Source organism: Pelobates fuscus, chromosome 1 (genome assembly GCF_036172605.1).
Source record: "Pelobates fuscus isolate aPelFus1 chromosome 1, aPelFus1.pri, whole genome shotgun sequence".
NCBI classification, from domain to species: domain Eukaryota; kingdom Metazoa; phylum Chordata; class Amphibia; order Anura; family Pelobatidae; genus Pelobates; species Pelobates fuscus.
Window position 1 is genome coordinate 271,409,608 of NC_086317.1, and position 12,877 is coordinate 271,422,484.

The 12,877-nt window shown below is 43.9% G+C and overlaps 1 protein-coding gene across 1 annotated transcript in view; it reads left to right on the plus strand.

Annotated features, from left to right (window-relative positions):
• Positions 1 to 12,877, plus strand: part of PHKG1 (phosphorylase kinase catalytic subunit gamma 1) — a 95,512-nt gene that overhangs the window by 67,611 nt on the left and 15,024 nt on the right. Inside the window, exons 7-9 of the mRNA XM_063457271.1 lie at positions 768 to 858; positions 6,609 to 6,762; positions 8,613 to 8,738. Coding sequence (XP_063313341.1) covers positions 768 to 858; positions 6,609 to 6,762; positions 8,613 to 8,738 — 371 coding nt within the window. The remainder of the gene's footprint in view (positions 1 to 767; positions 859 to 6,608; positions 6,763 to 8,612; positions 8,739 to 12,877) is intronic.

Below are 12,877 nucleotides of genomic sequence, written 5' to 3' on the forward strand. Positions count from 1 at the left end.
AAGCCAAACTTCAGTCGACGTTTTTGAGAACTGTGTTCTTGGGGGGATCTGAGTGCTATTCGCCTATAATATGCGCTCAGATCCAAGCTATCTGGGGGTGTGTGGAACATGGGGACTTCGTTCAGCAAAACATGAGTTATTGATTTTAATACAGTTTTGTTAAAAGGTAAAAAGCACATGTTTCTCTCTGCCCGGAGATAATTAGGTTCTCTGCAACCACTTAAGTTAATTATCTCCAGGATAGAGAGGAGGGGTAAGTTAATTATCTCCAGGATAGAGAGGAGAGGTTACACTCTTCCTGTGGGTGTGTGTAATATTTGTAAAGTACAGTGATTGGTTCTGTATATTCTGTTTCAGTCTTCCACAAGGTCCCATGTGGGAGTGTCCTTGCTGGAAGACCATCATAAAAGGGCTGAGTTTGGCCATCAATAAACACATTCGTTTTACCCCTTCATGAAGTCTCGACTCATGTTTGGGGAATTGGGAGCTATAATCACTACTTCACTCTTTTCAGCTTGGATTTCGGGAGACACTACAAGGATCAGTGCTGCACGGATAGCAGGATCCTTTACACTGGCAAACAGAATTATTATATCCCTATAAACTGTACTGGATATTGCATAATATCTGATTATCCAAATACATGTTTGCGCTTGTGAAATATTATATATTATAATATAAAAGTACCAACAATATACAAAAATAAGAGTGTCTGTACCATTTTCCACCATCATTTTCTTAAATATTCCTACTTTTAATTTTTAAAGAAATATGCGGCACACCAGGTTACCTGGCTCCTGAAATTCTGCAATGCTCCATGAATGAGAATCATCCAGGATATGGTATAGCAGTGGACATGTAAGTATCTGTGTTAATTGATTTTTACTTTTAGAATCGTAGTACTGAAATGTGACTTGATGTATAATCCCTAACATCATAGTGATGCAGACTGTGCCTTAACCCCTTAAGGACACATGACATGTGTGACATGTCATGATTCCCTTTTATTCCAGAAGTTTGGTCTTTAAGGGGTTAAAGTTGTCCAATTGTCCAAATAATATCTTTATTTTACATTTATTAGTAAATTGTGGCACAAATCCTTAAGGATCTTGAGAAGTTACCTTATCTACTTGAACACAACCAAGTCTAATGTAGCGCTGTACAATGGGTGGACTAACACACACGTATTTGTAACCAGACTCACAGGAACAGAGGGGTTGAGGGCCCTGCTCAATGAGCTTACGTGCTAGACGGAGTGGGGTATAGTGACACAAAGGGTATTGGTATACGGTAGAAAAGTAGGTTGTTAGGATAGTATTCACTGAAGGCTTAGTGTTGTTTTGATGACAGTTGCATGAGAGGAATCAGGGTGTGGGGAGGGAAAGCTGTTCAGAGTTTCATTGATAAGCTTTCCTAAAGAAGTAAGTTTTCAAAGATTTTTGGAAGGAGTGGACATTGGGTGAGAGTCTAACAGAGAGGGGAAGGGCGCTCCATAGGAACGGTGCAGCCCTAGAGAAGTCTTTAAGGTGAGCATCAGAAGTAGGAGCACGAACAGAGATTAGACGAAAGTCTCTGGCAGAGCGTAGGGGCCTAGATGGGACAAAATTGTGTATTAGTGAGGATAAGTAGGTGGGAGCAGCATTGTGTAGAGATTTGTTAGCAAGTGTCAGGATCTTTAATTGAGCCCTATATCTTATAGGAATCCAATAGGGACTGACAAAGGGGGGAGGCGTGGGAGATGCGGGCGGACAGGAAGATGAGCCTCACCACCGCATTCATTATAGACTGTAATGGGGCAAGTTGGGAACACGTAAGACCTCTGAGAAGCAGATTACAGTATTCAAGGCGAGAGAGGACAGCAGCATGCACCTTTGCCATATCAGGTGTTAAATAAGGTTGGATGCATGCAATGTTTTTGCAATGGAAGTGGCAGGATTTGGCGATTGATTGGATATGAGGGGTGAAGTAGAGGTCGGAGTCAAAGAGAACACCTAGGCAGCGGGCCTTAGAGGTAGAGCGGATGGTAGCGCCATTGACTTGCAGGTACACAAGTGAATGGACAATTGAGTGAGGGAAGACCAGAAGTTCTGTTTTGGACAGGTTCAGTTTAAGGAAATGAGCAGCCATCGAGTTAGAAATAGCAGAGAGGCAGTCAGAGACACGAGTCAAGAAGGGTGGTGAGAAATCAAGGGAGGACAGATAAATTTTTGTGTCATCCGCATAGAAATGATACTGGAATCCGAAGGAGCAGTTTACCAAGGTAGGCAGTGTAGATTGAGAACAATAGGGGACCAAGAATAGACTTTTGGGGAACACTAACAGCGAGGGATTGAGGGCAGAGCCAGAACCAGAAAAATAAACACTGAATGAGCGCTGGGAGAGGTAGGAAGAGCACCAGGAAAAAGCAGTATCTCGTAAACCGAGATTACAGAGGTTGAGAAGAAGCTGTTGATGATCAATAGTTTCCAATGCAGCAGAAAGGTTGAGGAGAATTAGGATAGAGTAGTGGCCATGGGATTTAGCAGTGATAAGATCATTTTATACTTTGGTCACAGCTGTTTCAACAGAGTAACGAGCGTGGAATCCAGATTGAAGCGGGTCAAGCAGAGAGTTGGATTCGAGGAAATCTGTCAATCTCACATACACAACTCGCTCAAGGATCTTGGAAACAAATGGCAGTAGCAAGATAGGGCAGTAGTTGGATGGGGAATTAATGTCAAGGTTGGGCTTTTTTAGAATCGGGGTTACGGTTGCATGTTTGAAGGTTAGAGGAGGGTAAAAAAATTTTAGTGAGAGGCAAAACAAGAGACAAAGTGCGGATGAGATTCAAGGAAATAGAATCGAGGGAACAGGTGGTGGGTCGGGAGTAACGGAGCAGAGCAGAAACCTCTTCTGCTGTAGCGGGTGCAAATGAGCGTAGACCAGCTGAGGGAGTGTGGTTAGGGGAAAAGTTCATAGTGGTTGGAAAGATATGAGAGATCTCTTCCCTGATCGTAGAAATCGTCACATTGAAGTGAGTTGCAAAGTTTGGTTGGGTCAAGTTGATAGGAGGAGGAGGCACAACAGGGCAAAGAAGAGCGTTAAATGAAACAGTTGTTTGGGCTCGCGGGAGAGTGTGGTTATGAGTGTATTGAAGTAGTTTTCTTTTGAAGAGGAAAGAGTCAGACTGTAGGAGCGCAGCATAAATTTGTAGTGGAGGAAGTCAGACGCAGAGTGAGACTTTCTCCAGCAGCGTTCAGCAGTTCTGGACATTTTTTGGAGGTATCGAGTCAGCTTGGTGTGCCATGGTTGTAATTGGGGGCGCTTAGTGCATTTAAGTGTAGGAGGTGCCATGATGTCTAGTTGAGAGGAATGAGTGGAGTTGTAGAGAGAGGTTGCAGTGTTAGGGCAGGTGAGATTTGATTGGTGAAATGAGACTTTGCGGGTTGGTGGAGAATTGCTGTAGGTCAAGACAATGGAGGTTTCTGTAAGCCTGATGTGATGAGGGTGAGGTACTTTGGGTATGGGGTATGCGGATGTGAATGGACAGCAGGTGGTGGTCAGATAGAGGAAATGGAACATTGGAGAGACTAGAGGAGGTACAGAGATTGGTAAAGATGAGGTCAAGAGTGTTTCATGCTCTATGAGTTGATGAATTAGACCACTGTGTTAGTCCAACAGAGGAGGTTATAGAGCGAAGACGAGAGGCATCAGGGCAGTTAGTGTTGTTGATTGGAATATTAAAGTCCCCAAGAATGAGGGAAGGAGTGCAAGAGGAGAGGAAATGGGGTAGCCAGGAAGAAAAGTGTTCAATAAATAGCCTAGGATGGTACCGGGGGTACGATAAATAATGGCAATTCTTAGAGGAGTGCGTTTTAAACACGGACAGCGTGAACTTCAAAGGAAGTAAAGGATACGGGATAAGGAAGCAGGAGTAGCAGTATAAGAGGGGGCAGCCAGGTGTCAGTGTGTGCAAGAAGTGTGAAAGAATTTGAGATGATGTCGTGTATGGCTGTTGATTTATATTGCTACAGATAGAGCGAGCGTTCCAGAGTGCATACTGAATATTGGTAGATGGGGATAGACGGTATGGTATTGGGATGAGGCTTGTGTGGTTTCTGGTTGACTTAGTGTGAGTAGAGAAGATCACGGGCCCTGAGTTGGGAGAGACATCACCAGCTGCTGGAAGCAGGAGGAGAGATAGACAGACGGCCGCTGTCCCGCTATCCTGCCTACCATAACCCAGCCATGGGCCCAAACCCGCGTGGACCTGGCCCTGTCCTCCCCCCCCCCCCCGGTCCTCTCCCTGTGGCCCCGACCACAGCAACGCAACCAAGGCTCAGCGACAACAACACCTCGATCTGCAGCCTAAGTGTTGCATCTAAAATGGCGGGTGCCATGTGCGCCGAAGTCAGAGGGAAGAACTGCTCTTTCCCTGCTTTCACAGCAATCAGCGCAGCTCCCAGGCACAAGCTTGATGTGTTCGCGGCCTTCCTACCCCACAACGCAGACAGATGGAAAGTACTCTCACCTGTCCCCACAACAATCCAAGCCAGCAGCGAACTCTGCAGGCGATCTAACCAAGCTGATGCCAGCTGCTGCACTGAAGGGACGGAACACCGCACAGCGACCATTCCTGCCAGTAACAACTAACCCTGCCACCAAGCAAGGTACTCCTGCAACTGGGCCAACCCCATACTCACCTTACATCCATCTTGTATTACGGCGACCCCGAAAAATCCAGCGTGGAAGTCAGCAGCAGCAAGGTTTATTGGACAACATCCAGCTCCCTGCCTTAGCGGACACTAGCCTCCTGATGATCAAACATGGCAGGCCCAACGTCACACAGCTGCGGCCCAAGGGAACCCAGCGAGGAGTCAAGCGTCAAGCCTTGATGGACTGTGCCCAGATTCCTGCCTCGACGGACACTCGCTCCCTGCTTCACCGACATGGCAGAGCAGGCATTGGCTAACCACAAGACTGCTCCCTTCTACGAGGTCTCAGACCCGCCATGGTGATGGTTCCTGTCTTTTGAATCTGCTCATGTAACCTCGATCAACCAGGGTAACTCCTTTAAAGCTCCTTACCTAGATCCAGCATGATTACCATTTTACTTTTGTAATTCTATATTTCTATAATCTCATATAGCACCCACTAGGAATCCGTTCAGATAGCCTTTTACCAACTAATCTCACAATGACATATCTGCTAGCCTAACAATCTACTTGTTTATAATCTTTTTTTGTCAACACTCATGTCACACCAGCTTGTTTTAAACCTCAAATTCATATACCAACTCACATGTCTACGTAACTCACATCGACTACATCTTATGTTTTGCTATATACTCTAGACATGTTTGACTACCCTGTGACCTAGCTACTTAACTTAAAATATGTGTGCAGTGACATTCTATGCCTTATACTATGTATTTTACCAATCTTGTACTTGCTGTTGGGGCATGGCAAGAGCTCGTGTTAACTATTTGCACCACACAAATAAAGAATTTAAAAATAATATTACAACTTACTGCTCATTGCTATAAGTATTACAGCTAAGAGTTATATTTACATTATTATTATAATGTATTATATGTTTATGTGATAGAAAGTATGAGCTATTTTTTCTGCATTGTTAGGTCAGAAAATGAGGATCCACAACTCTGACCATTTTATTGTTAAAGGAAAATATCAAGCACCATGACCACTTCAACAAACTGGAGGGTGGTTTACAAATGTAAATTTTTCATGTGTGTCTGTTTGTGTGTGTGTGTGTTAGTATGTGTGTCAGTATGTCTGTCAGTGTCAGTATTTCTAAGTAATAAAATAGAAGAACGGTCCAGGCACTCCAAGGTACAAACCAGGCAATTTTATTGAACCCACTCCGGCACAACGTTTCAACCTATCAGCTTGACAAAGACCGTGTAGGTCGAAACGTTGTGATGGAGTGGGTTCAATAAAATTGCCTGGTTTGTACCTTGGAGTGCCTGGACCTTTCTTCTATTTTATTACTTAGAAATACTGACACTGACAGACATATACACTGACAGACATACTAACACACACAAACAGACACACATGAAAAATTTACATTTGTAAACCACCCTCCAGTTTGCTATATTTTGCTGGAGAGTGGCTTCCCTGGGGTTCAGTGTGATGCCTGAGGCTGTTAGGAGTTAGGGTCTAGCTGTTCATTCCCCCTCCTCACTGCCGCCTCCTGCTCCCTCTTGCACAGCTCTGTGTTTTCTCTGGGAGGAAGTGACTCACAGCCATCACTTGCTCCCATGCTGCCGAAAAGCAAGGGGGCCTGGTCACACTATTAAAGGGCCACAGCACCAGATCGGGTCCCTGCACATACAAGCCTACCGGGTAGCTTTAAGTGCATGGGCCACCATATTGGACTCCTTTTATTATGCCCTTGGAATGAACCTATAGTGATTGGACTCCCACAACACAGTTAAGGTACTTGTATTGAATTTGAATTTGTATTAAAAGTCTAATAGAATGAGATCCTACAGACTCTTATGTACTTTGGACCATTCATGGGCAGGTCTCGATGTGCATATGACTTTTCTTCAAAGTGATATGTATCTATGCTAACATGTCCATCTGGATCATTCTGCAATGTAGGTGGAGTGCAGGAGTGATAATGTACACCCTCCTGGCTGGTTCCCCACCCTTTTGGCACCGGAAACAGATGTTGATGTTACGGATGATTATGAGTGGACAATATGAGTTTGGTTCCCCAGAATGGGATGATCGGTCGGACACAGTGAAAGATCTGGTAAGGACAATTTAATTGAGTACTGGGATACATTTCAACTGTGCAATATATATATATATATATATATATATATATATATATATATATATATATATATATATATATATATATATATACCACATTCATGGAGAAAGCGTAATACTAAAGAGTACGTTATGGAAGGTTAACAAAAATTTGTAGCTAGTGTATCATCCACAAGAAAAGTCCAGGAAATGATTTAATTCTTAGTCGAGGGTTTCTGAGAGGTTATGACACTTGACTAGACAAAAATGTGCAGCACCAGGCATAAGGCTATCCTAACTATAAGATAAGGCCAGGGACTAATGAAAGTATTTAGAAAACTGGGCAGACTAGATGGGCCGAATGGTTCTTATCTGCCGTCACATTCTATGTTTCTATGTTTCTACCAACATCCAGCGTCTCCACGCTTTATGGAGGCGCTGAATGTTCCCAAATGAGATTCAATCTCTATGAGGAGACACTGATTGGTGAAGCACACCGTCTTGCCACGCATACACAATACCCTCCTAATGCTTTCTTAGGGGAAAGCATTGGATTGGCGGATATCATCTATTTTGATGATCTCAGCCAAGGGAGCAGAGATAGCTGCGACAGCCCCATGTGGAGCTGGAATAAAGGTGAGTAAAATCACCTTTTAAATTGCTTACAGAGGAGCCGGGGGCTAGGTACATACAGGTTTGTATTCCTGTCACTATAATGTTCCTTTAAGTCTGCTCATGATGGCAGACAGGTAACAGCCTCTCTTAAATAAAAATTGTGCCACTCCTAATTGTTGTGCAGATATTTGGGTCTGTGCTTAGTAATAAGTAAAGTTCAATCTTCGTTCTCCTGGATACACTCGTGTCTCAATGTATGTCATACAGGACTTCCAAACAGTGATTTTGAGATTGATGCCCTCCTTAGCCTGTAAATAAAGCCTAGCGGAGGAGTATAGTTGTTGCAATATATTTTATGTTGTATGTTTTCCCATCTTTAATAACCAATTTATTCGGTGGTGTGTAGGCACACTGTATATACTTCTGTTCACATTTCCTTTTTTGTTTCTTAATTCACTTGAGTTAAAGGGATTCTCCAGTGCCAGGAAAACAAACCCATTTACCTGGCACTAGAGAATCCTGGAGTGCCCCTCTCCCACCCTCCCCCATCCCATGTCGCTGAAGGGGTTAAAACCCCTTCAGCTACTTACCTGAATCCAGCGCCGATGTCTCTTGGTGCTGGGTCAGGCTCCTCCCCCACTGGCTTATTCAAAGCTTTCCTATGGGGAAAATCTGATGCTGAAGGTCCGTGAGGACGTCCAGCGTCAGATAACGGACCACAAGTCCGTTATGAATCCGGAATCGCCCCAGCCACAGAGGGCAGACTTAGAGCTGCAATGTAAACATTGTAGTTCTCTGGAACTGCAATGTTTTACATTGCAGCACTAAGTGCAAAAGGGACACTGCACCCAGACCACTTCAATTAGCAATTTGGCTTGGGACCCAGCAACCTTAGTTCATCTGAGGAGGACGGAGGGGGAAGAAAGAAGGAGAAAGCAAAATTTGTTTTTTTTAACACAAACCAACATATGATACCACCACTCAAAGCCTTTTTTTTCTCCAATCTTTATTCCATAATACAATACCATTCAACATGTTCGCTTTGGTATAAATCTTTCACGAGGACTGTTAAAACTTGCTGCTTAAAATTCACAGTATTAGTCGATAAAATTAGATATGAGAACACTGAGAAAGGTGAAAATTTAATAGCATGACTTTCAGTTTGTCCCCACTCAGATCTCAAATACATTTTTGCTGAAACAAGTTTTTACTGATAGCAAGTCTTCTTCCTAGATTGCTCGTATTTTGGTGGTGAACCCAGAGAGAAGGCTCACAGCAGATGAGGCTCTGGCCCATTCTTTCTTCCAGCAGTATGTGGTTGAGGAAGTGCGCCAGTTTAGTCCATACAGGAAGTTTAAGGCAAGTAATTGAACATGGTTCCATTTTATAGATGTTTTTGCAATAGTAATAACTTGCCATATTTACATTACTACATGGTCCGTGAGATGAATACATGTTTATTACAAGCTTCATTGAAGACCTTGGTAGTTTTGTCGGTCTGTAAATTTGGACGTTAATTATGTGTAAAACTCAGTGGGCCATATCAGCACATTACAACTAATGCCATCTCCAAATGACTAAAGTATGTGTCAAGCTGTGGAAATTAATATGCTTTACTCCTGATGTGCATAACCTTTTTTGAAAGAAACTAAACTATGCATATGGCAAAATATTCTGTTCTTAGTTTTTAAATTAGCTCAGTGACCCGTTCATGAATCATTCAGTAATATAATATATAGTAAAGTCCGTAAACTTCCTCTCTAACCCAGTGTACAAACAGTAGCCATAAGATTAGAGAACAGCTACAGTAAACAAGTATTATTGCTTATGGCCTGATTAATTATAACGTGCTGGTCCTAATTAGTCAGACCTACTAACTATAGAATGGGGATACAGTTGGGGGTCCTCGTCCACAGGTTGATGTACTAAACATATCTAGGACACATAATTACAAACAAGAAAAGAATGGAAAGGTGCAATAGAACTCTTACCCCCTTATAAAGACACTACACACACCTACACATTCTGTAGGTTATTTTATGAAATGTCATTGCCCATCGATTTTTACATTTTTTTTATTAATTTTTAATTACAACCTACAAGTGTACCATTTTTACCTCTACATGCCAACCTGCAGTGTTTCCAGTTGTGTTCCAACTTCCAGGTTGGGTGAAAGACTTTTTTTTGTAAATCAATGATTTTATTATTTTGCATGTAAGTATACAGAGAAAAAAGTAGGCTGGTTAATTCGTAATGTTCAGTGAGACACGCAGGTCTCCACATGACTAGACAAAAATGTGACATAACATGAGGTCACGCAGGACCTATTTCGAACATTGAGCTCTCAGTTATGGTATAGCCAATTGCAGAAACGGTGTGGGAAAACACTAGCTCTCATCACCTAGGGTGCCTTAAGATTACTTAGTGTAAAACATGTCATCCAGGCGGGAGCAGGTGCTGAGGTAATCAGAAACACACGTGGGAACCCATCACTTCTCCTCAGTGGTCTGCATAATGCGTGTGTAACGGATCAACTGGCACCCCGACTGGGTACCTCCGTTGAAAGATGCTCCTAGCGCTTCCAGAGGACTCCAAGCACTCCACCAGACACCATAAGCACCGCAGGCTGCAGCTATCTCCCTTCAGAACGAAGCAGGAACAAGCTCTTACAAGAGCTCAGTGATTATAGCAAGGGAATATGCCTAGCATAGCAATCCCTTGTAGCAGATTCCCCCAATAAGAGACAGGACTCAAGTTGAGGGTAAAAATAGAACTCTCTGGCTGCTAGCTTGCAGCCCTTTTTATTAGGTGCTCCCATGAAGGGGAGGGACACACACAGTAACGTACATTAACCAATCACACAATAGTTACATCCCACACATAGCCCTCCCCTCTACCTGTAAACTAATTATCTGTACACACAGGAAAATACAATTATCCTAGGTAGGGAAAATACAGTTTTTACACAACATTCATAACTCCCAAAATATACATCACATTCGCATAAAAATACATATACACAATCAATCCATTCGGGGGAACAACATACTCAAAAATCATACGAATTGGACCAGGGGTTCAAAAGTTAGTACAAATGTGCATTTGACCTTCTGGAAGCATGGTTTTTAGAAGCTCAAACTAGTTCCCCAGAATCCTCTATCCTGGAGACAATGGAGAAGCTGATTTAATTATATCCAGGGACAAACACAGCCTCCATTAAGCACATGTTACCAGCAACCACCAAAAGACATAAAAATACATAACTCCTGTTATACTAAACAGAACCCCCACATTTAACCCATCCCCAGATGGCTTGGATCTGAGCGCTCAACATATCCAAACAGCGTTTAGATGCCACAAACACAGTTCAAACGCCATGGGGTTTAAGTTTCGTATGGGCTGATGAGAGGGCCCATAATCCTGGGGCAGCCCAATAACCCACACTATGCCCAAATACCGTGCATAAAGGGCCAAATCGCCCAGGGACCGTAGTCACAGGGTAAGAGGCGGGCAAGCAGCCCCCTCCAAACCACAGTGGCGAAGTGGCTTTCGCTACAGCGTGGTCGGAGCATATATTGTACATTATAAACCTCTCGTCTGTAGTGGTATTTTGCGTGTGGTTGGAGGGGGGGAGGGGGCTGTCAGGGATAAGAGGTTTTACCGGAGCATGTGGGTTAGTTATGTATTGTCAATAAATTCAGGGCGGGTCCCTATCAATGTTGTTATCGATCCTGCATCTCTGTCCTCTGATATGTAGCAAGTAACCTGTCAATAATCTGTCAAGGTGTGTGAGTCACCTAAGTCTTATGATCATCATGTCTGCAGGGCTAGGTCCTGTTAAGAGTAGTCGTAGTGCTAGAGGTGAGAACAACTTCAAAATTCCTATCTTGCAAGCGAGTTTTGCTGCCCCACACTCTCAATTTGATCAAATGTTAGGCAGGTGGGACTAATGTTGAATATGTCCTGCTGGAAGCGCTTGTCCCTCTGCTTCTCCCGGATCCACCAGCTGCTGCAAGTTTAGAGAAAGATACCTGGAGTATATAGCCTGGGTATCCAGTTGAGTCAAAATCAGGGTGAGAGAGTTTTAAGTAGGAAAGTAAGGAAATTAAAAGGAAAGTAAGGGTACGTCATAGAGGGAACTGGAGCACGCGTGTACCCCCCTGCTCCCCCAAGTAAATCACCGCGCTCCTCATGTTACCCTTGCCCCTGTGTGAGCCAGGTAAACACACCATGGTCTCTATTGTTCAGCGTGTTTGGTGCCCCGTCCCAACAAGTCCTCATATTTCGCTTCTGCGGTATGAATCTCTTCAACTTTCTGTAACCATTGTGCCGTGGTGGGGGGGTTAAGTTTGCTTCCACGTGGCGAGGATCACTGACTTAGCTGCGTTGAGAAGGTGTCTCAGGATTGACTTTTTGTATTGAGCAATAGATCGGTCTGTGAAATGGAGGAGCACGGTTTCGATGCCGAGATCTGGTGGTTCGCCCAAGATGTTCGCCAATTCCAATTTGATCCCATCCCAGTATGATCTAATCTTAGTGCAGTCCCACCAGATGTGTCGTAGGGTGCCTACTTGTGATTCGCCTCTCCAACATATGTCAGGGACCTCTGGGAATATTCTGTGTAATAGCAAAGACGTGCGGTACCAGTGAAAGATTAACTTAAAGTTAACTTCCTGATACCTGGAGCTTACAGAGCTTTTTTGTTGCAGGATGAGTATCTGCTCTCATTGAGCTTCGGTGGAGGTCCGGTCTGTCAAGTCTTTCCATTGTCTCTTAAAGGCATCTTTTCTAACATGGTCCCCTATAATCAGTCGCTGGTATAGGGCAGATACTCTGCCGTCTGCTTCAGTGTCGGTCACATAAGTTGCCATGTGGCTTCCCGGTGTACCCCAGCCATGTTTGCACGTAATGGAGGTCTGCGAGAGTGGGAGTCTCTTGTGTAGTCCACTCTCACAGGTTTTTCAGCCCCGCATTGCCTTAAACCACACTCAGGTGGACATACTTACCTCTGTCTGCAAATAGACATTTGGTGGTAGTCTGCCACCTAAGGCAGTGTTCTGTGTCAGTGGAATTAGCGGGCTCGGTTGCAGAGATATGTATGAGTCCTTTCTCAGGGTAACCCAGGTATTTAACGTCTGTGTGAAGGAAGAGTCTCTACCCAGGACTTGTGTCTATGGCACATGTATCTGTGGAGGGCTTTATTTGGGTCTGCTCTGTCTAGTGACACCCATAATTTATGGGTCGGGGCTGTATTCTATTCCCAGACCCATTGGAGTACTGACGCATGGAAATATTTGCGGAAGCCCAGTAGTGCCAGTCCACCCCATGCTTTGGGAATGCATATCTTATCATGGCTAAGTTGCGCTCGGTCTCCTTTCCAGACATATCTAATGACTGCCGTTCTTAGTGTTGCGAAGAAGTCTTGCGGTATGTGCCAGGGGATGGTGTTGAATAAATATAAAATTCTTGGGGGGGCGGAGCCTGCACGCTGAAGCGAC